The sequence below is a fragment of the Taeniopygia guttata genome, chromosome 1A (assembly GCF_048771995.1).
Source record: "Taeniopygia guttata chromosome 1A, bTaeGut7.mat, whole genome shotgun sequence".
NCBI classification, from domain to species: Eukaryota; Metazoa; Chordata; class Aves; order Passeriformes; family Estrildidae; genus Taeniopygia; species Taeniopygia guttata.
Window position 1 is genome coordinate 28,806,624 of NC_133025.1, and position 23,642 is coordinate 28,830,265.

General features: G+C 37.5%; 1 protein-coding gene across 3 annotated transcripts in view; it reads right to left on the reverse strand.

The window, feature by feature from the left end:
• Positions 1–7,525: 7,525 nt before the first annotated feature.
• The window catches only part of ADAMTS20 (ADAM metallopeptidase with thrombospondin type 1 motif 20), an 89,020-nt gene continuing 72,903 nt past the window's right edge, over positions 7,526–23,642 (reverse strand). For 2 of the 3 annotated variants that reach the window (XM_072922253.1, XM_002194104.6), the window contains 11 exons: positions 21,908–22,075; positions 20,540–20,713; positions 19,057–19,227; positions 18,200–18,400; positions 17,936–18,065; positions 17,687–17,781; positions 17,494–17,588; positions 16,954–17,087; positions 16,150–16,241; positions 13,300–13,404; positions 7,526–12,656 (listed from right to left, as the gene is read on the reverse strand). In XM_072922253.1, the coding sequence (XP_072778354.1) occupies positions 12,567–12,656; positions 13,300–13,404; positions 16,150–16,241; positions 16,954–17,087; positions 17,494–17,588; positions 17,687–17,781; positions 17,936–18,065; positions 18,200–18,400; positions 19,057–19,227; positions 20,540–20,713; positions 21,908–22,075 (1,455 nt within the window). In that variant the 3' untranslated portion in view covers positions 7,526–12,566. The remainder of the gene's footprint in view (positions 12,657–13,299; positions 13,405–16,149; positions 16,242–16,953; positions 17,088–17,493; positions 17,589–17,686; positions 17,782–17,935; positions 18,066–18,199; positions 18,401–19,056; positions 19,228–20,539; positions 20,714–21,907; positions 22,076–23,642) is intronic. The other variant, XR_004365921.3, reaches the window with a different exon arrangement.

Here is a 23,642-nt window from a genome sequence, read left to right on the forward strand (position 1 = left end):
CTGGAAAGCCTGCTAGGAATGAAGAAATGGGACTTTGCATTTTGTGTGATATTTTTCATTCATGTCTTAATTATTTTCCCCCCTCATTCTTATATAGGGCCAAGAACTAGCCCCTTTGAGTCCTGGTTTTAAAAAAGAGTCATCTGTGTGTATTTTCTCATCTACAGTTACCTTTTTCCTTGTTTCTGCTAATGAAAAAATCCCACAATGATTGTGTTAAATGCCCTACAGAAGCCTAAATAACTTTACAATCCTAAAACCTTTATTAACCAGCCTTTTTGCTAAACCTGTGTTAAAATATATTGAAAAATGATTCAGTGTGAGCATGATTAACTGTTTCCCATAAATTGCAAAGTGTTGCAATTTAGCATTGCTGTTTATGAGAAGAAGGAAGGCTGATTTGAAATCAAGATCAAGTGGCATGGCTAATAGCATTGAGTGGCAAAGAGAACTTTTCATCAGTAACTCTGATGTTTTGCCCCGGATTGATGGCAAGCCCAGAAGCCTGCTTTCAGATCGTTGCATTTATGTCTTTAAAATAATGGCACACATTAAGGTCTTTTTTACAGGCCTCTGGAAACATAAGCCAAAACTTTCCCAGCTGGATGCCAAATACTGCACATTTAAATAATGTTTGCAAAGACCATGAGAATGGCAGATGCTCAAAAATAGGGCATGTTTATTTATGTGTTGAACATGGGTTTAGGCATCTAGCTTCTTATATGAAGATTAAACAAGTGTGAATAGCCCACTTCCAGACAAGCATGGTTATGCTTGTGATCATCTTTGCTCATATGCAAAAACATGCTAAAAGTGGGTGTGGACAGCAGGAACTCATACAGCATGGTTGTCCCAGGAAGGGAGGGCAAGATTTCCTCCACCATCAGGTTTCAAATGCAGGATCAAATAACAGCAGAGGTGTGGAACATAAAACATGGGGCTGCACCTGCGTGGGAATTTGCCATGCAGCAGGTATGGGATGGAGATTATTGGCATTTGAAGAAAGAGATACAGAGATGCAGGGAGAGGGAGGGAGGGGGAGAGAGAGGGAGAGAATAGCCCTTAAAATTAGATTTAAAGTGGGAAAATTATAAGTCCTGCCAAGTCCTATTAAGCTAGTGTTGCTGAGGACAGGGCTGTCCCCAGGTTCAAATCATTGCGCTTGCTGCCACTTACACGGCCATCAAAGTGTGCTTTTCCAACTGGCTGTATTCCATCTCCTAGTCTAGGAGTTACATATTGCTACAAAAAAATCTGACTGAAACTCATATGTAGTGTTAGAAATCATGAGCATATCACAATCAGCCTGTGTTGGTTGTGGCCAAAATCCATAAGAAATAAATTCACAGCAAATGTCTTTTCAGTGCAGAGGGTGGGAGGTGAGAGTTTGGAGGCGATTTAATACGTGCCTCAGCAGAGATGATTTTCCTACATGGACTCACGTGGGTGCATCATGTCTGATAGTCAAACAAGCTTGTTTGGAACAAGCTGAGCATCTCTGCACACCCTGTTTTATCACAAAAGCTTTGGCTCCTGAATGCATAAATATTTTTTAAGTGGTACTTCTGGCCAGAAACAGAATATGTTTAGAGACCAAGTTCATACTTAAATCACTGAGAATTAGGTGACTGAATACCTTTGAAAATCTGGTCATGTGGCTTTCAAGTCACTAAAATGCCTCTGTACATCTCAACCAAAGGATTAATCTGATCTCGTCACCAGCTTACAGAAACTCACAGGTACAACTGGGAATGTATTTTCTTTTCAATCTTTTTCAGGTACCTGAAAGGCTGGAGCCTTTCAGTCTGTTAAACTCAGCTCCCACCTTGACCAAAATAAAGAGCTTGTATTTACATTGTCCCTTGAGAATGTAGTTTTTATTGTTTCTAAAACAATAGGACCCTGGGAAATAACGGTTTCTAATACTGGGCAATACTTTCACTCTTCAAAGACCAGCAGTTTATAATGTGGAATACTTAATCCATCTCTAGTACCCAGTTTGGGGGTAAAACTTCCCAGAGGCAAATTCTGCAGTTCAGGCCCCATTCAGGTTCCTCTCCTTGGCTGCCCAAAGAAACAACTATCCCAAACTGACCATAGTTAAATATAAAAAGGAAGTCTAATAAAATATTTTGAACTAAGTATAAGGGAGGGTGTTACAGGCCCTCCCAAGCACTTCACTTCTTCTGAAACCTCACTTCTTCCTCATCCTATTTGTACCTAGAGAGCACTGCTCTTCAGTGACTACCTTTCTTATGCCTAATGCACCATGCCATTTTTTCATGCTTAATTCAGAAATGAAGGAATTTATGGACCAAAAGACCTCACACAAGAAAAATCATGGGTGGTAAGGGAACAGGAAGGGGGAGGGAAAAGGAGCAGTCTGGCAAAGGGGTGGATCAGAAGCAATAAAAGTACTTTTCCCTCTCCAGCATGTAGGGAACTTGTAATTCCTGTGTAAGGACTGAAACTTGCTATGTAGTCCTGAAGTTAATTTAAAATACAATCAACAAAGTACTTAAAAATAATGAACATCTGCCAAATTAGTAACCCCTTAAAATATGCCCAAAGTATATTATATAAGCAGAATTTAATGCAACTGCATGGTAAGAAAATATTTGGAAAATATCGCTAACACTGTACATAGCACAAATCAAAATTATGTTTTATTAGAATTGTTTTGTCACCATCTTGTGGACATTAGGGTAACATCTGGCTTGCTCCTGATTTCAGTTTGTGGGTTCAATGTGTTCTGAAGAAAGTGAGTGCTCTAATATTACACTGGTGTAATATAAGCACACCATACTGAAAAATTTCAGATCACTTCACGTGTGCTTTAGGGCTCCTGCAGCTTTATTGTGCTGCTGAGCAAACTTTCCAATTTACAGGAAATAATTCTTTCAAAGGGAGTATACAGACTCTTATAAAAGTTGGCACAATAAAGAGGGAAGAGAAATCAGATTGCTAATGTAAACATCTATGTCTTCTCAGAGAATTTCTCTGTTTCAGCCATCTGATTTCAAATAGCTTCCTCAAGCCCAAATTTATTACTTCAAATTTAGAAACTGCCCAGTCTGAAGATGCTTAAGAAATATGCTCCCTCTCTCCATGGTCCAAGCAGTCTGATGCAAACTTTTTCTGGGTAAATGTGAACCAGATGTTTTCCAGTCCTAATTTGTGAACTTCTGTCCCAGGTTTCTGTGCTGAGGCAGTGCAAGAGAGCTGTGCAGCAGTAAAAGGCTGCCTGGGTAAGTGTGGAGCTCCAGACACCCTCCAGTGTTGCAGCACTTTTCTTCTTGTGCTTGACCACCAAAACACAAATCTCTTTCTAGGGTGACTGAACAGCACCCAGCACAGCAAAATATATTTGTAGTGAACAAACACACCATACTGTGTGTTTCTAGGAGAGGTGCCAAGCATGTGTGGGCTCATTATGGCAATCCCTCTGTGCCAGCTCTGCCCATGGAAACCACCTCACAGCCTGCTACTGCTTTGATAGCCAAGGACATCATATCTGAGAGGTCTGTGATAGAGAAATATGGAGTCAGATTGTATTTTCCAACTATTAATAAAACTTCCCCTGAAATAAAAGTAGAGGATCTGACACCATTTTTTGTTATTCAAAACCATGAATTCCCCGTCTCCCACAATCTGCCAGAATTATAGACTCTTCTGCAACTTTTTATAAATTTGGGATGTTTTTGTCAAGTGAGCATCCTCCCCCTTCAAAATACACCCAGGGAAGTTCAGTGTTGCAATTTAGCATTGCTGTTTATGAGAAGAAGGAAGGCTGATTTTGACCCAGAACAACACCATGCATTGGAAATATATTAGCTAGAGTTTCATCACTGCATTTACCCCACCTTTTGCAGCAACTGTCTCTAGGAATGATGCTCTGTGGCCAAGGTGAAGAGTGTAAGCTGTCTGTGAGAGGAACAAGGAGAATCTCTTTGCTGTCAGCCTGAGGGCTGCTCCTGGGCCAGCAAAACAGAGCTGGGACATGGGGTGACCTCTGTCTTGCTGGCTCTGGCATTAAATTATTGACACATTTCTTGGTGCTATTTTGGTCTCTGCTGTTCTCCGGACTATGTGTAGGCATCTTTTGGAGAAGCATGTGCCAGAGGCTCCCTGCAAGCAGGGACCCTGCCTTGGAGTGGGGAGATGAGCTATATGTGCTGTGTTGTGCTACTACTAAGTAGGGCAGATGAGGCCATCCACGAAGGCAAGAGTTGAGCTGATGCTTGGCAAGACCTGTTCAACATTTCTTGTCTATACTGAGTCATGTTTTCTTGTTGAGAAGCACCTTTTACTCTAAATGCAGGTATGTATGCAGAGAGCTGGATGGAAAATAATCAGTTCATTTCCCAGATTTTAACAGCATATTACCTTATGTCTTTCATTGCTCAGTCTTTTACAGCCCCCCTGTCCCAAAGCCCCTGGGTACATAAAATAGACCACTAATGTCAGATGGAGCACCTTGTTATGACAGTAAAATTACTTGTAAAATTTGTTACATGTAATAAATATTACAAGCAGTCAAGTAGCCTAAACCACCCAGCTTGAGATTTGAAGAAGGTATCTTTGATGTTTTGTTTCTATTTCCAATGAGCTGAAAGGCTGCTGGCTCCTGACCTTCAGCAGGGCAGAATGAGGCAGCAAACACCCCAGTGCCCAGCCTTGGAGCTGCACACAGACACCTGGGCTCGCTGGTCTGGGGAAGCAGCTGCCACAGTGCCCTTTGCTGATGTGGAGGCCTGAGCTCTGTGCTGGCTGCTGAAGCCCAGGCTGGAAGCAAGCTGCTCCCTGCCTCCTGCCTCACGGCCAAGCCCTCATGGCGACAAAGAATCAGCACATTATCACTGGAGAAAGGACAGGGTCAATGAGCTGCGTGAGGATTGCTTCCCAGATGAACAGGAAGGGATTTTATATATGCAAGGGAGATTCTTGGACATAATCTGTAGTTCAGTAAATGGGATCATGCTTTTTTTTAGGCAGAAGATCTACGTTTGAGACTATCATCTGCCAGTTGAAACTATTATAGGGATGACAACCTGTCTTCTGCACGCCAAGAGGTCATTTTAATGTCATCGTATTTATTATTCTGATATCTTTAGCGCATAGTTGGCATAGCACTGATCACATCATTTAGCTTTGGCTCGTATGGGAAAGGCAGTGTGATGTAGCAGCACAGTATGCAGTTAAATCTTTAAAGCAAAATGTGCCCTCAGATTTGCATGAAATTTCTGTTTCAAAGCAAGTGATTCTTGTGTAGCTATAGGGAATTTAACTGGCAACCTTTCAAATAAGACAGAAGTTTCAAATAGCAACTCCTGATAGAAAAAATACCACACAAATAACTGTGTTACACCATTTACCCTGTATTTCTCTCAGCAATAGCACATTTTGAAAAAAAACAATACTGAAAAATAACCACATGCTTTGTGCTGAACAAAATGCTAGAGGAAGGCATATGGCCAGGAACAAGCATCCAAAAAAACCCCAAGCCTGAGGTTTCAAGCAAGTTCTCATACAAGATCTACCAGTGTAGAATTACATGGATATTATTGGGGTTCAGTGAAGGGTTAGAAGTATGGCCTGCTATGGTGACTTGTGGAATCAGACCCAGAAGTGTTTTCTTATACTAAAGATCACCCACGCCAATTCACATACATTTTTTGTAATGCACCATGTTACTAAAAAACCTAAACAACTTTGCCAGGTTGGTACTCATGCTTGTGCTGGCTTATACCTTTTGATATGGAAGGTACCACTGGCTTGATCAATAATTTAAATGTGGGTGTGGGTAAAAATATTTAAATACTAAAATACCTGGTTGCTTGAATGTGTGTTTCTAGGACAATATCATTAAAATAAGAGACCTCGCTTTTTTTCAGGGAGTAAAGCAGAAAGAAAAAATTTTTAAGAACTGATGTCTCCAGAAGGGCTATTTTTTGGATAGAAAAGTCAAGCACACTCAGGAGGTATGAAATAATGTTTGCAGTGTACAGAACAAAACAGAGAGAAAAAGTTGCTGAGCCATGCAAAATTGCCTGTAGATACATTTTTTTAATTAAAATTTTATAGTTCTGACAGCTTATATATAATTTAATATGGCAGCAAAAACACAACACTGGTAACAATGGTGAGGGGTTGCTTGCACAGGGACTAGGTAAGCTTTTCAGGTAGCCTGAAGCACATTTCCTTATTAAAGTCCTCCCTCTACCTCTGCTTAAGCAGGGTGTAAGTTACTGCTGGAAACAGTGCTCCACACTTCACCTCCTTTGCTGCTTGGGAAATACTCTGAACATTGAATTTCATATGAGGCAATGCTGTCGACAGCTGGTCAGACAAACACATTGCAGGAGGCTAAGCTTCCAGCCCAAAGAGTAATTCCCTTTTTTATGCCTGCCTATTTGCATTCTCCAGAGACCTGTCTCAAAATAATCTCTCAGTAAATATTTGGCAGCATGATACCAAAACTTCACTTGTCTACAAAAGAAAAAGCAGCAATGACTCTCTAATCCTGCCATGGAAGAGAGGCTTCTAGGAGCAAAATAATGTCATTCTTCGCTGTGCACTTTCTGGTCCTGCTTTTATGTCAGCGCACAGCTTGTGTGGTTTCTCTTTGAGGTAGCAACTCTGAATTTACTTCTTTTCCCTTCTTTCTCGGGAGTTTGAAGTGGAAATTTAGCTAAGGAACTGGAGACACTTAATTTTCTGGCAAAGGTAATAATAAACCCAAGACAGAAAACAATAATTGAGGGGCAAAAAGTATTCTTAGTTAAATACCTTGTAAACCCTGATGAAAGGGGATACTGGTGGCAGCCTTCTTAGCCCTGTCTGATCTGCAGAGCTTCCAGGAATACAAACACTAGCAGGGCTGCTGTTTTCTTTACTGAGGCGTATAATAAATGCTTTTACGAAAAGCTTTTCTGCAAGATGTTTTAAATACAGAACACTAACATGAAACTTTCTTCTCTCTGGTTTTACAAGCACAAATTTCAATTTTTGTTCTGTGCAACCACATTTTTAATTATTCCATCTTCCAAAAGTAAATTAAAAAGCTCATGTAAAATGATGAACTGACCATGAATGTCATTACTATGGTCAATAAATGACTGCCAGAGACAGCTGAAGTGCAAAAAAAGGATTTAATCCTACAAGGTGTAAATATATGCTGCTGCTATGAATCACTCTAGTCTTCTGCAAATAGAAAATTCATGAGCTCTCCTTGAATGTTTCTTGCTTCTGTAAACCAGACTGCAAAATAAGCCCATACAGTTATTTCAAAAAAAGCCTTTCAGTATTCATAAATGAGGGGTTTTGCTTTCCAAAACAAAATAGTAATGATGAGAAAGACAGAAAAAGCTTGGTATATTTCAGCTCTTTAGAGAGTAATTTGCTACCATTTACAGCTCAGATTCTTCATGTTGCATGCTTTGTTTAATTATGCAAATAAGATTTGAAAAACATATGTAGACAAGAAAGTTTTGTTGCAGGAACAGAGATAAAACACACACACAGATTAAAGAGGGAAACATTTGTTTATTGAAAAGGAAAAGGTTCTGGATGGCAGCACAGAGTCAGACATGAGACAGATGAATGCACGCACAGCTGTTCATGTTTAAAGGCAGAATATAGACATAAATACAGTTAGATCTTTGCTCTGCTCTGCTGCTACAGTATTTTTATACAATCAACTCAAAGGAATATCTATCATAACTGAACACAAGGAGAAATTTATCAGAAACAGAGCACATATTGCTTCTTTAAAGCCAGGATAAACGAAGCCCAGAAAAGCCTCTCAACCTACAGTATTGCAAAATAAACTTAACTGTGCAAAAGCAAACCACTTTCTGTATATGGCAATATTAAATGTCAGATCCAACTCCAAGTCAGATAGCTTGTATTTCTGTTTGAACAAAATGCAGGTAGTTTATTCCCACTATCACAGTTCTGCTCTGTCTCAAGGAAAGCCAGCACTGTGAAACAGGAATTAATGCCCTTTAAAAGCAGTAGGTTTTTTTTCTGTCTATAAAGCTCCTTTTCAAAGCACACCAGAAAGAGGCCCCCCCTCCATGTTTTAATTATTAGATGATGATTAGTGAGACCATCCTGAAAAATCATAAATGCTCAGGAAATGATGGCCAAATACTATAGGAGAGCAAAACTGGCCATACAAGAGAGACCATAAGCAGGTCTATAGGATACAAATACTTCCCCAGAGTTGCCGCTTTCTAGCCTTTAGAGGACATTATTTCATATTGGTTCTGCCATGGTGACCTCCAGTCATACTTTGCCTGCATCAAGTAAGATACCATGTAACTCTTCAAGGCATTTAAGTGCAGCCTTTAGTATTTCATGATTCAATTTCTACAAAAGTAGAAATATGGAAGTCTATCGTATCACTAAAATTATTTCTTGAAATATGCTTTGACTCGTTTCTTTGGTGTGCAGTAGGAAATTGTTTCAATTTATAAATAAGGCCAACATGGACTAACTGTCAACATGGATTACTTCGAAATCTCAGTTGTGATATTTATATATGATGCTCATTTGAATGTTCTTTATTTAAATATTTGGTTATCTTCCTTCGAATTTATTTTTGTAAATAGTTTTCCTTTATATTTTTTAAGTTAAAGTTAAAATATTACAGCATATTTCTGATCCACTTATTATTCAAGTTCAGTTTTGATAGCCACAGAACATAAACTATTACATATCTATTTGTTTCTTTATGCAAACTGTAACATACAACCCCACATATTCCTTCCTAATCTTATTTAAAGGTTTGCAAGATGTAGAAAACACTTGCAAGATAGTAGTATTTTATTCATATTCTGAATTTCCCAAGAATCTCAGGTTTTACTGCAATAAAAATGTAAAGATGCAAACTGACCTCCCTGCTACATGTAATTTTCATTTCAAATAGCCAAAAAACCACAGAAGTTACACTGAACATATTCCAGGTTACAGAATTGCAAGAAAACCCCAAACCTTTCCTTCATCTTGTCAAGTATGTCCTGGATAATACAGCCTTTCAGTTAGATAAGAAAACCCATGACTGTCCATCAGAAACCTGCACAGTCACATCCATGTGCTGAAATCACTCTGTCACAGCTCTGCCCACAAACATAGGATTGACTGATTGTACAACACCCGTGTTCTAGATCAAACACCTGGGCACATCCTGCTTCTCTGCAGAGGGAGAGTGGCAGCACAGACTAGGATGAATTCTGCTAGAACACAGAACTCCTAGTGTATCCAGAGCCAAACTGTCCATCTCCTCTGCTACCTCCCACATACAACCTTTGGGGAAATACAAGTAGTATACATCTACAGGATGAATTCATGGAGAGAAGTCACAGGTACTGTCACACATTGACATTTTGTTAGAGAAATGTGAGAAACACATTTTTTTCACATCTAGCCCCTTTTTGACACTCAATATTCATATAAGCATTAAATGTGTGTGTGCACACACACAGGTAAGAAGTGCACAGAGCCAAGTTAAGTGTAGTTCTGTCACCTAATATGTAATGCTGCCATTGATGGGATTGAAAAGATCCTAGAAGCCATCTAACAAAGCATTGTTGCAATCCTCTTTAGCTGTTACCATTCATTATTATTTTTTTTCTCTATGGAATGGTGATAGGGCAGTTAAGCATTTTATTTCTTAAGCATGAACCCAAGCAGGAGAGCTGTGTGACTGTGACCAGCAATGGGCAGCTCAGCACATGCAGAGCCAGGAGGTGGAGTTGATAGCTCTGTCATGGAGCACCCTGCCACTCTAGCAGGCATCTTGGCTGCCCAGTGGGATGGAAATTCAGAGCAATTTCAATTAAATATATGGAAACATCTTACTGCAAGTACAACCTGTGATCTGCTTTTCTGTTTGCATGGCCTCCTAACATGTCAGCATCATCAAGTCTCCAGTTTCTTCAGAGCTGACCATCAGGCCTATGTTTTTCTTAAATTTGTCTCAGGATAAAAAGTTAGAAAGTTGGAATTTGGATGACTGATTAAGCCCTTTTTCCTCAAAACAAACAAACAAAACAAAACAAAACAAAACAAAACAACAACAAAAAACAAAACAAAACAAAACAACAACAAAAAACAAAACAAAACAAAACAAAAAAACCCCACCCACAACCAAAAGCCAAAAAACCCACCAAAAAAACCACTCCAAAAAAAAAGTCAGAAAATGTCAGAACATAATGATTACTTTTTCCCAACAGTAGGCTGATATTCTAAATCAAGGGTATAAGAAAGAAAAGATTAAAAAATCTACAATACAATATAGTGCTATTCTATGCAGCAGTTGGACCATGTGACATGCTAGAAGTAGAGAAAATACATTTTTATTCAAAAATACATTTTATTATGTATTAGAAAAACATGATGTATTGAATACTGTATTAAAAGTCACTTTGTTTGGCAGTGGATGTACAGACTGACTTTGTGGCAGCAGAGCTGAATGCTTTGTAGCCTTTAAATGAGCTGAAAAGTAAAAAGTCCTCTTGGGGATAGAGGCAAACTGCAATTGCCCTTCTGCCAAAGAAGGAGGCAAGGGAACATGCTATAAAAGCTGGAGTTAACACAAGGAGAGGAAAATTATTTTAGATTTCTACATTATTTCAGTTAACAACTTACAGGGCAAACCCCTCCCAAAAAAAATTATAGCTAAATATGGGAGGATAACTGGAAAGAGCAGACATACATGGAGTTCCTCCCTCTGAAGCAGGATCTGCTTCTATTGACATCTTTCCTGTAATTATAACCCCCAGTTATATCAGTATAAGACAATGTATACCACTGAAAATAAGCATTAGGAATATAATTATTCTGTAAATTATCTTATTTTAGCTTAAAGAAGCGGAAATGTTTTTGCAACATTTTGTACTTAGAGTACAATACCAAAAAGAACCCAAACAAAAGTACCCTGGTACCATTCACACAAGCATATTTATTATACAAATATTTTATAAATTACAAGATTTTAATTGCAAATGTAAACACTTCTAGGAAAATAATGTTTTATAGTCTTATTAATGTTTACAACTATTATAAGGCACATAGTGCAAAAATACATTTCTGATGCAGAGATCACAAAATAATTACCTACATCTGTTATCTTAAAAGAAGCTGTATACACTTCTGTGGTACAGTATTGTTTTAAATTAATAAATATTGCAAATTCATGGCTAACTTTTTGTGGGTAAAAATGTGATATAGCTGCCACTTGATCTACCAATTATACTGGCATGCAAAATAAATATTTGGTTTACAGAATGTGTATGGTCAGAAAAAGCATGTATAGTTATCTGCTACATCATAGTTATCGGCTACAATAATATGCATTATTATGCAGGTAGAAAATTTTATTCTGAATACCTGAGAGTTGGCCCTAAAACACATTATCTGTATATGCATATATTTCTACAGTTCTGGACAGTAAAGTTGTAGAAACCAACAAATCAAAGAGCTAGATCATTTTTTAAACCTTGTGAGTCCTTTAAATAGCAGACATTGAAAAACCAAACTGAGTCAAAGATGGACACCAAAGCCACTGTGGGTGCTGCCTCTGTCCAGATTTTTCACTAAGGTTATTGAAAATAATGTTGAATCAGACTTTGAAGGATGCACACTACAGCCTTTACTAATGTGGCATTGGCCAGGATAAAGGAGTAAGGTGGATATGGAAAGTGTTTAAGCAAATACATATTTGTGCAATTATAAACAAGATCCTATGGTAAACAGAATACACTGCTTTCACAGTATACTTGGATGAGAGGCAGTGATTTAAACGCAGGTTTTGAGGCAATTTGTTTCCGTATTTTCTTTTCCTGTATCCACAGCAAGACCTGCTATCTGTATCCAAACCTAAGACCTGATGTTTAACATGTGCTGCAGGGACTACAGAGGTTAAACCACACTTATTTCTGCTAGGATTTGAGCACCACAAAGAATATAATGAAAGGGATGATGAAAAATGCTTTCACTGACAGAGGAACACACAGATCTATAAAACTACCTCAAGCATTTTGGCTATGTACTTTTCAGCTGTAAGTTACTGACAGATAATCTCTACAAGTTTGCACAAAACTGAAGTATTGAAATTACCTGTCTCTTTATATAGCAGTAAAGCTTTCCTTTCTATATTTTAGCACTATCTATCAAAAAATATCAGTAGAGGTTAAATTTACTGAATTCTGTACAAAGAATTATACTGGTAAGTTACAGGTAAAGAATTACAATTATGGTAAAATTTAGTGTTACCCATGGAAGTAATCCCAGTCCAATTTACTTGTTAGTATACACTCGGAATAAATGTTTCTCCTGTAAGCCTGAAGGTTTCTGATTGTGATTTATGCACTTGCTAGCCCACAAACAGATAATACAAAACTGAGTAAATCTTGAAGAAAACAGGAATTCTTATTAGTGAACATTAGAGTAATGAGCACTATAGACATGAAAGGAATTACAATATACATATACAGAGCACCTACAATTTGAACCCAAATAACAAATGTCCCTGCTTTGATGCTCTTAGTACATCAGAGTTCTCACTGTATTTGAAGTCGAAGACCAATAATTGTATTAGGAACACATTTTCCACAAAATCCTCCACATCTTCCATATATTTTAGTACCATCCTGGGAATTAGACAAAGAGAAGAGTCAATCAAGAAAAATGATTGAAATCACAATTGCACAAAAGGTTTCTAGAGGTTTACATACAGCAGACCTTTTGACAAATTATGCCTAGAAACACTAAATCAAGAGGCAGCAGCATTAACAAAACAGGAACAGAGAACCTTTATCTCTACCACTCTACACCTTGTTCCCAAGGCTCTACACCATTCCCAGGCTTACCATCTGAGGTTGTCTTAAACCATGCACACTAACTGTTCTTGTTTAACTGGTCTTTTGTTCTCCTGTGCTAATAAAGCTGGGAGTAAGCAACAAAAAGGATCATTTGTAGTAGGATGATCTTGAACAAAATGTGGAGGTTTGGGTGTTGTTTGGGTGTTTTTTAAAAGCATTTTTAAAACCTCTAATAAACCAAATTAATACAATACCCTCTTAAAATCAGTTAAGAGAAGGGTAGGTAGGGAGTGCTGATCTGAATTAGATACTGGAAAGTGTGATTAAACATTGCTGAAGAAGACTTAAATGGGTCAGAGACCCTGAATGCTATTTCTGATTCACAAAAATCACTGTAGCTTTCACTACAGTCAACACTTGTACCTCTTGTCCAAGCTATAAGATCAGGTAAAGGAAAACAGCATTGACTCACATGGGATTTGTGTATGTCAGCAGTTGCATAGTTGCCCTGAGCAATCCACCTCACTGTACTGGATAATCTCAGACCTGTACCAGCCAAGTTAATGCTGAACTGTCCCTAGGGAAAAAAAAGGAAAAAAAAAAAAAAAAGCTGATAAACAGGGTTCAAAACACTAAAAGACTTTACATTGGCATATTTGCAGATATCGTTTGGGATATGTCTAAACATGAAGTACTGAAAGATGTGTATAAAATATGGGCTGGTTATGCTGCATTACACCTTCTCTATGGACATTCACAACACAAAACCAAGGTATTCTGCAATAAGCATCAGTTGTGCTTCAGCTGATCTGTAGCATCTGAATATGAAGACAAAACATCAGACAACTGAAATTATTTTTGCCTTTCTACAAAAGAAATTTTAATTTACAAAAAGTACTTCAAAAGGCAAGGATGAACTTGTTTTTCTTGAAAGACTATTTTTTTTAACTTCCTGAATTTTTTGGAAATAACATGATCAAAACATACTGCTGTCTGTAAAGACATCACTTCTTAGACACCTAATTTTCAAATGTTTTCACACTGCCTAAGCATCATCATCTTATCATGTTCCATTGCTTCTTCAGTATAACAAATAACACAATTGAACAAGAATATAAGAGGATGCTAAAGTAAATAACTATACTTTTAAGTGGAATGTTTTTCAATACAAACCATTCACAACAGATAGAGAAGATATTGATTCTAAAACATTTGCCTACACAAATACAGACTCTGAAAACTAGATTCAGTCAGTTCCTTTGAGAATAGGAAATATATTAAAAGTAGCAAATTGCACTACCTTGGTAAACAAACTGGGATACAGAAAATTATTAAATTGCATTCACAGAGAAGTGTAATATGCTACAAAGAAGTACTACCTTCACAAAGAGCCTAATGATTAGTTCAGGCAGCACTACAATCAGAAAACTGCACACCTCTGCATTATTCACTGAAAGCCTGGATTTCTGTATTCAGACCTCATAATTTTTTATTGCAAATGGTAGCTTCTGTGTTTTATTGCTTAATAATGTCATACATATATACATATATATAGCTTTTATTATGATGATTTACTTAAATTATTTTGCAAAAATTCAGTTATATTGCTCAGTGTTGCAAATTTATTTTGAGAGCACTTCTATATAAAGATGGTGTGCTTATAGCACTCATGTAACTTGGGATGAGATAATAAAACTTATATAGATAAGATAGATAAGATAGGTTGTTCTTCAAGTATCCACAAAGAGTAAAACTTCAATTTAATGAAGGAGGAAATTCATATAAATGGTGTGGAATGATTTCCATAATTAACAGTCCCAGAGTAACTTCTTTCACACTGATACCATTTTGCAAAAATGAATGAGAAATGCTATCACAAGTACAATGCCAGCTCAATAGCTGTCTGACATATCATACAGCATATGCAAGGCCAGGAACAGATTTCAGGGACTAAAAGTACAAGAATGGAAGCCTTTTGACTGCATCAAAAGTGCCAGCTTCAGTCAGAACTTATAGATGGAAATAAATGTGTCGGTGCCAAGCCATGTAAGCAGAATGACCTCCCAACAGAAGCTACACACAGCAAAGAGATTTGTATCATACTGCACCCAAAGGACTTGCAGGTTGAAGGCATCCAATACTATAATGAACTTCAACAGTTTTCTTGCCAAGGGTTTAAGTCTGCCAAACCTAAGCATTTCATTTGTAGAAAAATTGCACATAAATTGTTTCCATCTGTCCTTGGCTGTGTCCACCCTCACAGCTGGTCTTAAGTTTAGGCAACCAGGAGAGATGGGTGACAAGGATTCAATTCCAAGCAAGTGTGAGCCAGGTGGTCCTAGCTCCTTTATAACCAGTGAAAATAAATTCACTTCCCAAGGACAGCTGACCTCATCCTAAACTGTCTGATACAGTAAGATAAGCGGAAGTGTTTTCTAAGGAATCCTGTTTCTGTCAATGGGCTGCAAAAGGTTGGCTAGGTCAGACTGGGACTATATCTGCATTATCAAGAAGGACAATGCAGTATAAGCAGACCTGTAAAGTAAAAATTAGCCCAGAGAGCCCAAGTCTGTAGACAGTGCACAAATCAGGGGTTTATTTTGGACTAACTCTCCCCTAGTCCCATGGACTGAATCCTCAATACCATTAGAGTATATTAGGAGCCTTCCTCTGAAGCTCATTGTTGGCTTTAGCTTCATCCAAAAGGGATCCTGTTCATGTCTTTCAAAACTACTCTGTGATGTGAAACAACAAACAGCAAACTGCGACAATATAAAGGTTCATCTAAAAAGCACCACCCAGTACAACTAGAACACTAATGCAGACACAACAGTGCATGTGGAAATTTTAAAGTAAACTGCTAAAAAAGATTCATTTCCTTTGGTAGTCTTCAAAAGACATGAAGTACAGTAACAGAGAAGCAGAGAAGACATCCCAGGAGAGAAACAGAGAAAAGATAAGGAAAATTATGCGGAGTGATAGAAAAGTCACTAGAGGAGAATAAAGAATGAGAAAGCATTAAGGGAAACAAAGGATACATCAAATCCAGAGGAAGGCAGAGCAGTACATGAAACACACAAAAAGCTGGAGACACATACATGGAGCCTACAGAAAAAGGGTGTAGTAAACAATTTGAGGAAAAAACTACGAGGGGGAATGGTGGAACAGGAGAGAAGCGAGCAAGAAAAAATTAGTTATTAATGTTGTACACTGACCTCACAGAATAGAAGATTGGTTTAGAACCTTACAGAGCTAAACAAGTCACACTTTTTTTCCCCCCCTCTTATGTAAACATTTTATGGCAGTAAGAAATCATAAATACCTGTGGACATCTGGCTGCACTGTAGCAATCTCCAGCTGTAGCAAATGGTACCGCTCTCCCAAGTATAGTCTGAGCAAAAAGAAAGTCTGTGGCTAGAAAACAGAAAATTACTCAACACTAACTGCTGCATTTGAAGTTCAGAGGGAAACTGAAAAGTGTGAATGTGGCTGTTTTATTGTTTGCATTTTTGTTTGTTGTTCCCTTGGAAGGGAAGGTTGTGTGTTTTGATTTGAGAAACAATGGTTTGAATTTTGGTTATTGCACCACCAATCCAACCTACAAGGCCAGATTTCTTTCTGAGATATGAGTGGGTTAGGAGGAAGATGGATGTGTACCTCGACACTGCACCAAGCGTCAAGATTTATTTAGTGTATGCCAAGGTCTGAGAAGGGACTAAGCAGAGCATAGAAATGAAGACTTCCACAAGAAAAAAAAAAAAAAACAAACAAAAAAACCAAACAAACAAAAAAAAACCCAAAAAAACAAAACAAAAAAAAAAACCTGTGGACTAAAATAAAATGAAATAATGGGAACAAAAGCTTAGAAAATGAAGGTAGTTCACATAGAAGATATGAATGTGTGAGATTCATGCCACTTGAACACTTGGGACATATGAACAAGGTAAGTAGTAGTGTCTTTCTTTTTTTATTTTTGACATTGAATTCTTAAACTAAATAAGAACTTTGTTTGCCCCAAGATTGCACAGTTGGATCTGTAAGTGGATCAAAATAGCAATTTGGTAATTGTGACCACATCCAATTTCAATAGAATGCTGAAATTGGCTAAAACTAACAAAATGCTTACTTTTAATTTGCATAGAAGCTACATCAAATCTTATTTTGCTAAAAACTGTGAAGCCAGCTGCAAGGTAATCATTTCGACAGGCACAGTCTTGCCTTCTGCTTCCATTGAAAGGACATTCATATGGATTCTGCAACCTAAAGAACAGAAAATATTTCGTTTTCATTTTGAGATTTTTCCTTAACATAATATCACAGTGAAAAATAAGTGCACTGCACTATGTGGCATAAAAATATTAAACAACCTTAACTGAACAAGAAGCGCAGCTTTTAATCTTGGCTCAACTGAAACACTAATGTGGATTCAAATCATTTCTACAGAAGTCAAGACAGAAAAAAATTATAATCATTTAGTACAACTAACATATTTTCAGGCTGGAAGTAGCCGCATTTCTGTATGTGGGCTTACATGCCTGTATATTTAAAACAGAAAATCAAGGGAAAAAATCCTACTCATAGTTCTCACAAAAAGTAAGTATTATTTTATTCTTTTATTTTGGAAGGAATAAGTGCACTTCATAAAGTTACAAAACCACTTCTGTACCTGTAGCCGTATACTTCAGAAAAGTTTTCTGCTTCACCTTTTAACAGTGTCAAATATTCTTTGGGATTTTCTAAGTGCATGCCTGAGCAATAAATCTGGGAGAGAAAATGCAACCCTTTAGCAAAATCTTTATTAGTAAAGTGTTATTTCATAAAAATATGTACTCATAAAAACTCATAAATATTAACAGTACCTTTATCATCCTTCCCTTAACGTTAAGTAGGTATTCACCATCCTTCTTAATTCCTTTTTTAATCTGCATATCTTTGCAGGTGGTAAGAGTTTCACCTTCAAAATGAATGATTAAATCGTATTAATATTTCAGGAACAGAGCTTACTTTGAGGACTTAATTTTCCATAATTGCACTCCAAATATATTTATAGCTTTAATATAAGTAACCTGGGAAAACATTAACTGCATAAAATCACGGCTATCACTTACATTCTTTCTCATGGCAGATCTTTCTGGCATCTGGTTTTAAATGTGGTAGGCACAAGTCACTAGATAAGCCATTTTCAGTCATACACTCTACTGTTCTCTGCTTTATCCCCACTCCACAAGATGCTGAGCACTAGACATAGATAACCATTAAGACTCGGTTGAGAAAGAAGCAAATAATTAACATCATTATGTCAGCAAGTTATTCTTGACATTTATTCATGCTAGAGGCAGCTATAAAAAATAAGCTTGCACATCTGTACTCACTTTGGTCCACTTCCCCACTGTCCACGTAGCTGCTTGTGAACATCCTTTGACATTGCATTTATAAATGAACGGGGATGGCTCTATTGGGCATTCTCGGTACGCTACAGTCCGAAGGCCATGGATGTGCTGACTTTGGACAGAGTGGATTGCAACACAGTACGGGATCCTCTGCTGGTAACCAAGCCAACAGCTCTCTGAGCACTGAAATAAAATCCCCAAGCACAGACATCATTTCTGTGAAAGTTCCTGTGACATTTCTGCAGAATTGCATTACAGGTAAGTCAGCTCTGAGCCTTGGTCTGGCAAAAGCCTGTCATTGGAAGCATGCCACCTTGGGCTGGAACATCAGTGTGCAGAAGTGAAGGTCTGCAATAGTTCCTTGTGCAAGGAGCCACAAAGCCCCATGGTGCCCTTTCCTCAGAGGTCCCAGACAGTCATTCCCTCTCAGCTGTGATACATGTACAGACGTGCACACACAGGCAGTGCAGACATCCAAGGCAAACAAAGCACCGATCGAACACTTTACTGAAATCAAGGAAAAGCTTTTTGGTTACTTCAGTGAAGTCAACTTGCAAGAGAGTTTCCTGGGAACCAGCAAAGGAATCCTGTGGTAGGGGCAGCTCTCCTCTAGGTAGTGATCACAGGTCCTGGGTGGTTAAGGGAGGACTCACAGTAACAGTCTCTACAGTAAATCATGGCTGACTTGGAAGGTCAATGTGGAGAAAGTTTAGACAGCCATGTTCAAATGCAAATATACTTCTCTTTTTCTCCGCACATGTAACCTACATTTTACAGCAATATAACATTCTTAAATGTAAAGATATATAAAGGATTTGTGAGCAGTACAATTAGTGTACCTGTGACAGTTCTCCTGTAAGCACAACATATTTAGAGGGAGATACTCTGCAGGTTTTGGATGATGGAGGCTTTGTAGCAGGATCACAGAAGCTTTCATCCACTTGGAGTTGGTTTTCATTCACACATTTTACCTTCCGGTATATTTCCTTTCTTCTAGATGATGTTGAGCACTAAAAGTGAAAAAAATCAATCACCTTTTAACTAGACATTTACAGAATTAAGTTACCTACTGATTGCCACACACCAGTAAAACCCAGACAGCAATACCTTTTGACATCTGCCATCAATGTCAGACTAAATTATTCACTGAATCAGAGTATTTTACTTTGTTTTCAGTGTTCAAGTGCTTCTAATCAGCTGAAAAAAATCAACAGCTTACAATAACAAGACACAGTAACTGTTGGGTGAGACAGAGGAGAAAATTAAAATGTCAAGCCAAGATGACAGGTTGAGTGTAAAAGCCCTTCCATATGAAAAGGAAAGAGACAGAAAAGATTTCAGAGAAATATGAAAGGAATAAGTTGATCCTGAAAACAAAACAAGATGATCTTGAAATAAAACAAGAAGAAGAGGGAGAGGGAGATGGACGGGGAGAGGGAGAGCCTAGAAAATTTAGCATGTCAGATTATTAATATGACAGAAATGCACAAAATGTTTTTTTGTTTAATGTTAGAGAAAGATTCTTCTGCACACCATTTCAGGTATTATACATAATTTTTGTTTTTTCTGTCTTCCCCATCTTTGTATGTTTGCACGTTTGCACAAATATCAAAAGTTATTAAAATTTTAGCATGTAGAAAATAGTAATTACACTTTTAGAAATGACAGCTATCTTCTAAAGGTATCTTTCTTAAATATGAAAAAGCACATTTGTTAAGAGAATGCTGAGTTTTATTTTCTTATCTTGCTTCCTCTTTGGTAGAAATATAATGAGATTTATTTTGCTTCTTATCTTTTCTTTAACAAAAAAAAGATGCTTCATGTTTTTAAGATGCTTTAAATCTTCCATACAGAAATTCTTTTAAACACTGTTGTCTGAAGATTTTACCTCCATGGTGTTTACTTCCACGTGACATTTCTGCTGCATTTCTGTTCTTAAAAAGTTGCTTTTTTAAAAGATATTTCATAATAAGGATTTATTAAACATCTTATGTATTATGTAGAGAAGTATGTAGAGACAGTCCTATAAATAAGTACCTGTTGAGAACTCCACCAGAGCTATTGTCTACAATAACAGACAAGCAAGTCCTGTTGAGTTTATAAAAAGAGAGTCCTTGACATTTTTTGTAATTTTTGAAGTTTTGCAACCTGACCTTCAAAATTTCCAGCATGGTAATTTGCTATTCTGCAGCACAACAGGTACTAGAAATGTATCCAAATGTGTGTGGGGAAAAAAATTTGAAAAGAACAGAAAGCCCAAACTTATTATGTATACATATTACATAACTCAATGAAGCCATACACGTTAAAAACCTTACTTACCTTTTCCCAGCCATGAGCCAGCCAGCGGTGCAGAGGGCAGGCGGGCTGCTGGCAGCGCCTCGTGCTGGCGGGGCGCAGGTCACGGCTGCACAGCGCATCGCTCACCCGCCCCAGGCCTGGCACCTGACAGGAGATGTCCCTTTGCTGAATCCCCACTCCACAGGATACAGAGCACTAAAATGGATCAAAGTTAGCTGTGTCATTACAAAACGAGACAGTCCCCAGAAGGGCGTACAGCTGTCACTAGAAGTTCTTAGGATATTATTTAAAATATATTTCACAGCCCTTGTGATGTAAGTACAATACTTGAAGACATTTATGTTGAAAATGCAAAACTACAATTAAAATGTTTCAAAAATACAGAAAATAATGCATCTGAGGTACCTAACTGAGCTCTCTGCCTACCTTAATTCACGGTAGGGACAATCACTATAGACATATGCAAAGCAAAAGTTTACATTTTTGCAAGATCAACAGTTGAAGCTCTGAGTTTACATCTTGTCTTTATTAGAGACTGACAGTCTTGTCTGTTGTTTTAAAATGCAAATACTACAATAAAAGAGAAAAAAAATCTCAGTGTTTCAGGTTAGAAAATCTTGCAAAAAGTGTAATATTCTGAGGAGTTTTGAACCCTGAAGAGCTTAAATTCCAAATGCCTCTTTTCCTCCTTCCTGGCCAAAAGAGTTTCATTATACCACTAATGCTTGCTGAGATAAACCTAATTCCTTTTTACTCTAGGCAGAAGCACTATTATGTCCCAAAGCCTACCTAAAAGTCCAAGCTCAATCATAAAGTTCATATCATTCTATCAAGTGTGGCCAAAATGTAGAGAGTGGTACTGTGTCTTTACCAGTGTGGGGAATTTTGTGTTGAAAGAGTGAGTAAAATGCAAAATATTGCAATGTGCTCGGTTACACACAATTTTACAAAGTGACAGATGTTTTATAAGACCAAACCAGGGAAAAGTCCAGTATTTGTGCCCACGAGCCCTTTTTCTTGTCCTTTTCCCACAAACATGGCTCCATTTCAGTATTTAGACTAAGACAGCAAATAGTGATACTACTGAATTCATTGCAGAAGGTAAGAATTAAACTTTAAAATTTCACTGTTAATTTACAAGGTAAGATGAGGATAGTCCTAAGTAGCTATTCAGTACAAAATTCAGATTAGGAAATAATTTCAGTTTCCACAGACATTTATTTTTCATTACTCTTGAAAGAATAAAAAATAAAATACAATGAAGTACTTGCTAATACAATGTCATTGTGATGTGTGTATTGACAATTATTACCACTGAAGCAGTGTGTCATGAAAATTATATTGCCTCATGTTTTCATGGAGAACATAATTATGGAAGCTTTTGCATACCTCTTTCCATCTGCTGGCCTTCCAAGAAGGACATCTTCCAGCTCTACATATTTTGTATACTCGTGGCTTTTTCAAATGTTTGCAGTTGTCTTCTTCTATTTTTGCTTGGAAGCTGTTAATGCAATGCACATCACGAAACTTCAAACCTTTTCCACAGGAAACAGAACACTGAAAAGAGAAGTGTTATTTCACTACTTTGCTAAAAATCTCAGAGCAATAAGAAAACCAGAAGAAGCCACAGCCTCACCCTAAATGGATTCAGCCATTATAGGAGTTTCTGTATTATGACACAACATCTGCTGTACGTGTCTGAAACTTCTCTCTAAGCTGTCTCATACTGAGCATTACAGATCAGGTGCCAAATATTTCTCACATCTTGTTCATTCATTGACGTCATCATTGAGAAATACCTGCGCTCAGCCATCCATATCCATGCAGGAGACAGCTTGCTGCTAATGTCACCTATGATCTCACAAGAACATGCTCTAGCAGCTGTTTCCAGCATGTCTACTGCTATTTTCATGTAGGCACGATGCTTATCACAATGCAATATCATGGCTATGTGTCTGTCTAGCTAGTAGGCCACAAAATCATGTTTGTTTGGCAACTCCTCTCCATGAGCTTTGGGTATCTTACAGTATGTGGCAAATAGGCAAGAGAAGAGGTACGAAGCAGACACCACCAGTTTAAGTGTAGTCCTTGGATTGGGGCACCCCGTATCCTTTTCTCCACAAAGCTGTTACGATTTACAGAGCTGGTTCTAGGACATTCCTTTCTTCCTGCCTGCCTGCCTGCCTCCAGGATCAGGTTCTTCGGGAGAAATGGCCACTGCTCTGCTAAATTGCTGGACTGCTGTTAGACTTTGTTGAGGTTTGATCAGTGAGGTTTTGATTCATCACATCAGGGCCCTCCTATACACCTACAGAGTAGGGCTACAGACCTTTGTTTCGGTCAAACAAGGAAATCAAACATCTGAACTTCTTCCACATTAGGTGGCTACTCAGCTGATTTCTCTTGAACCATGAACAACGTGAGTATAAGTACTTTAGTATTTCCTTCTTAAATACTGTCATCATTTTGTCATATTTCCTTAAATATTTTACACCATCCTATTAAAAAGCTTAGATCAATGGAGACAATTTTTTTCTCTCTGGAAAGAGAACATGCTTAATTTGTTCTAGGATTTCATCCATGTTTTACTTTACGCTTGAAAAAGCATTTCATAAGGAAAGATAATTAATTCAGGTAGAAAAATAATAGTCCAATAAAAATTGAATTTTTTAGTAGATATGAGAAAAAATTTAAATATAGACTTTCCTCAAAAGTAATTAAGATATTTCTCTTCCCTTTATGTCACATCATCATCATCTACATCATTAGCATTACATGCTAACTAAACAAAACATTTTTGAATACATATGTCTTCTATTTTCAGGAAGTTAATTTCAGGTCATTCAGTACAAAACCTGGTAAATATTTGCCTGAGAAAACAGCTGGATGAAAGTTTTTAAAATAGAGAACAAGCAGCCGTAATAAATTAATCTGCTAGGTAAGAAACATTTTTGTTTAATGGTTTGTTAAACAGAATCTCAACTTTCTCAGTTGTCCTCAATATCACATGGACTTAGATGCCTTTAAACATTTATATGTATATTCTTAAATGTTTAATTGAAACTGCCACTGTGCTTAAAATTAAAACTTTGCAGAAAGAAGCAATACATTTGTCACAAAATAA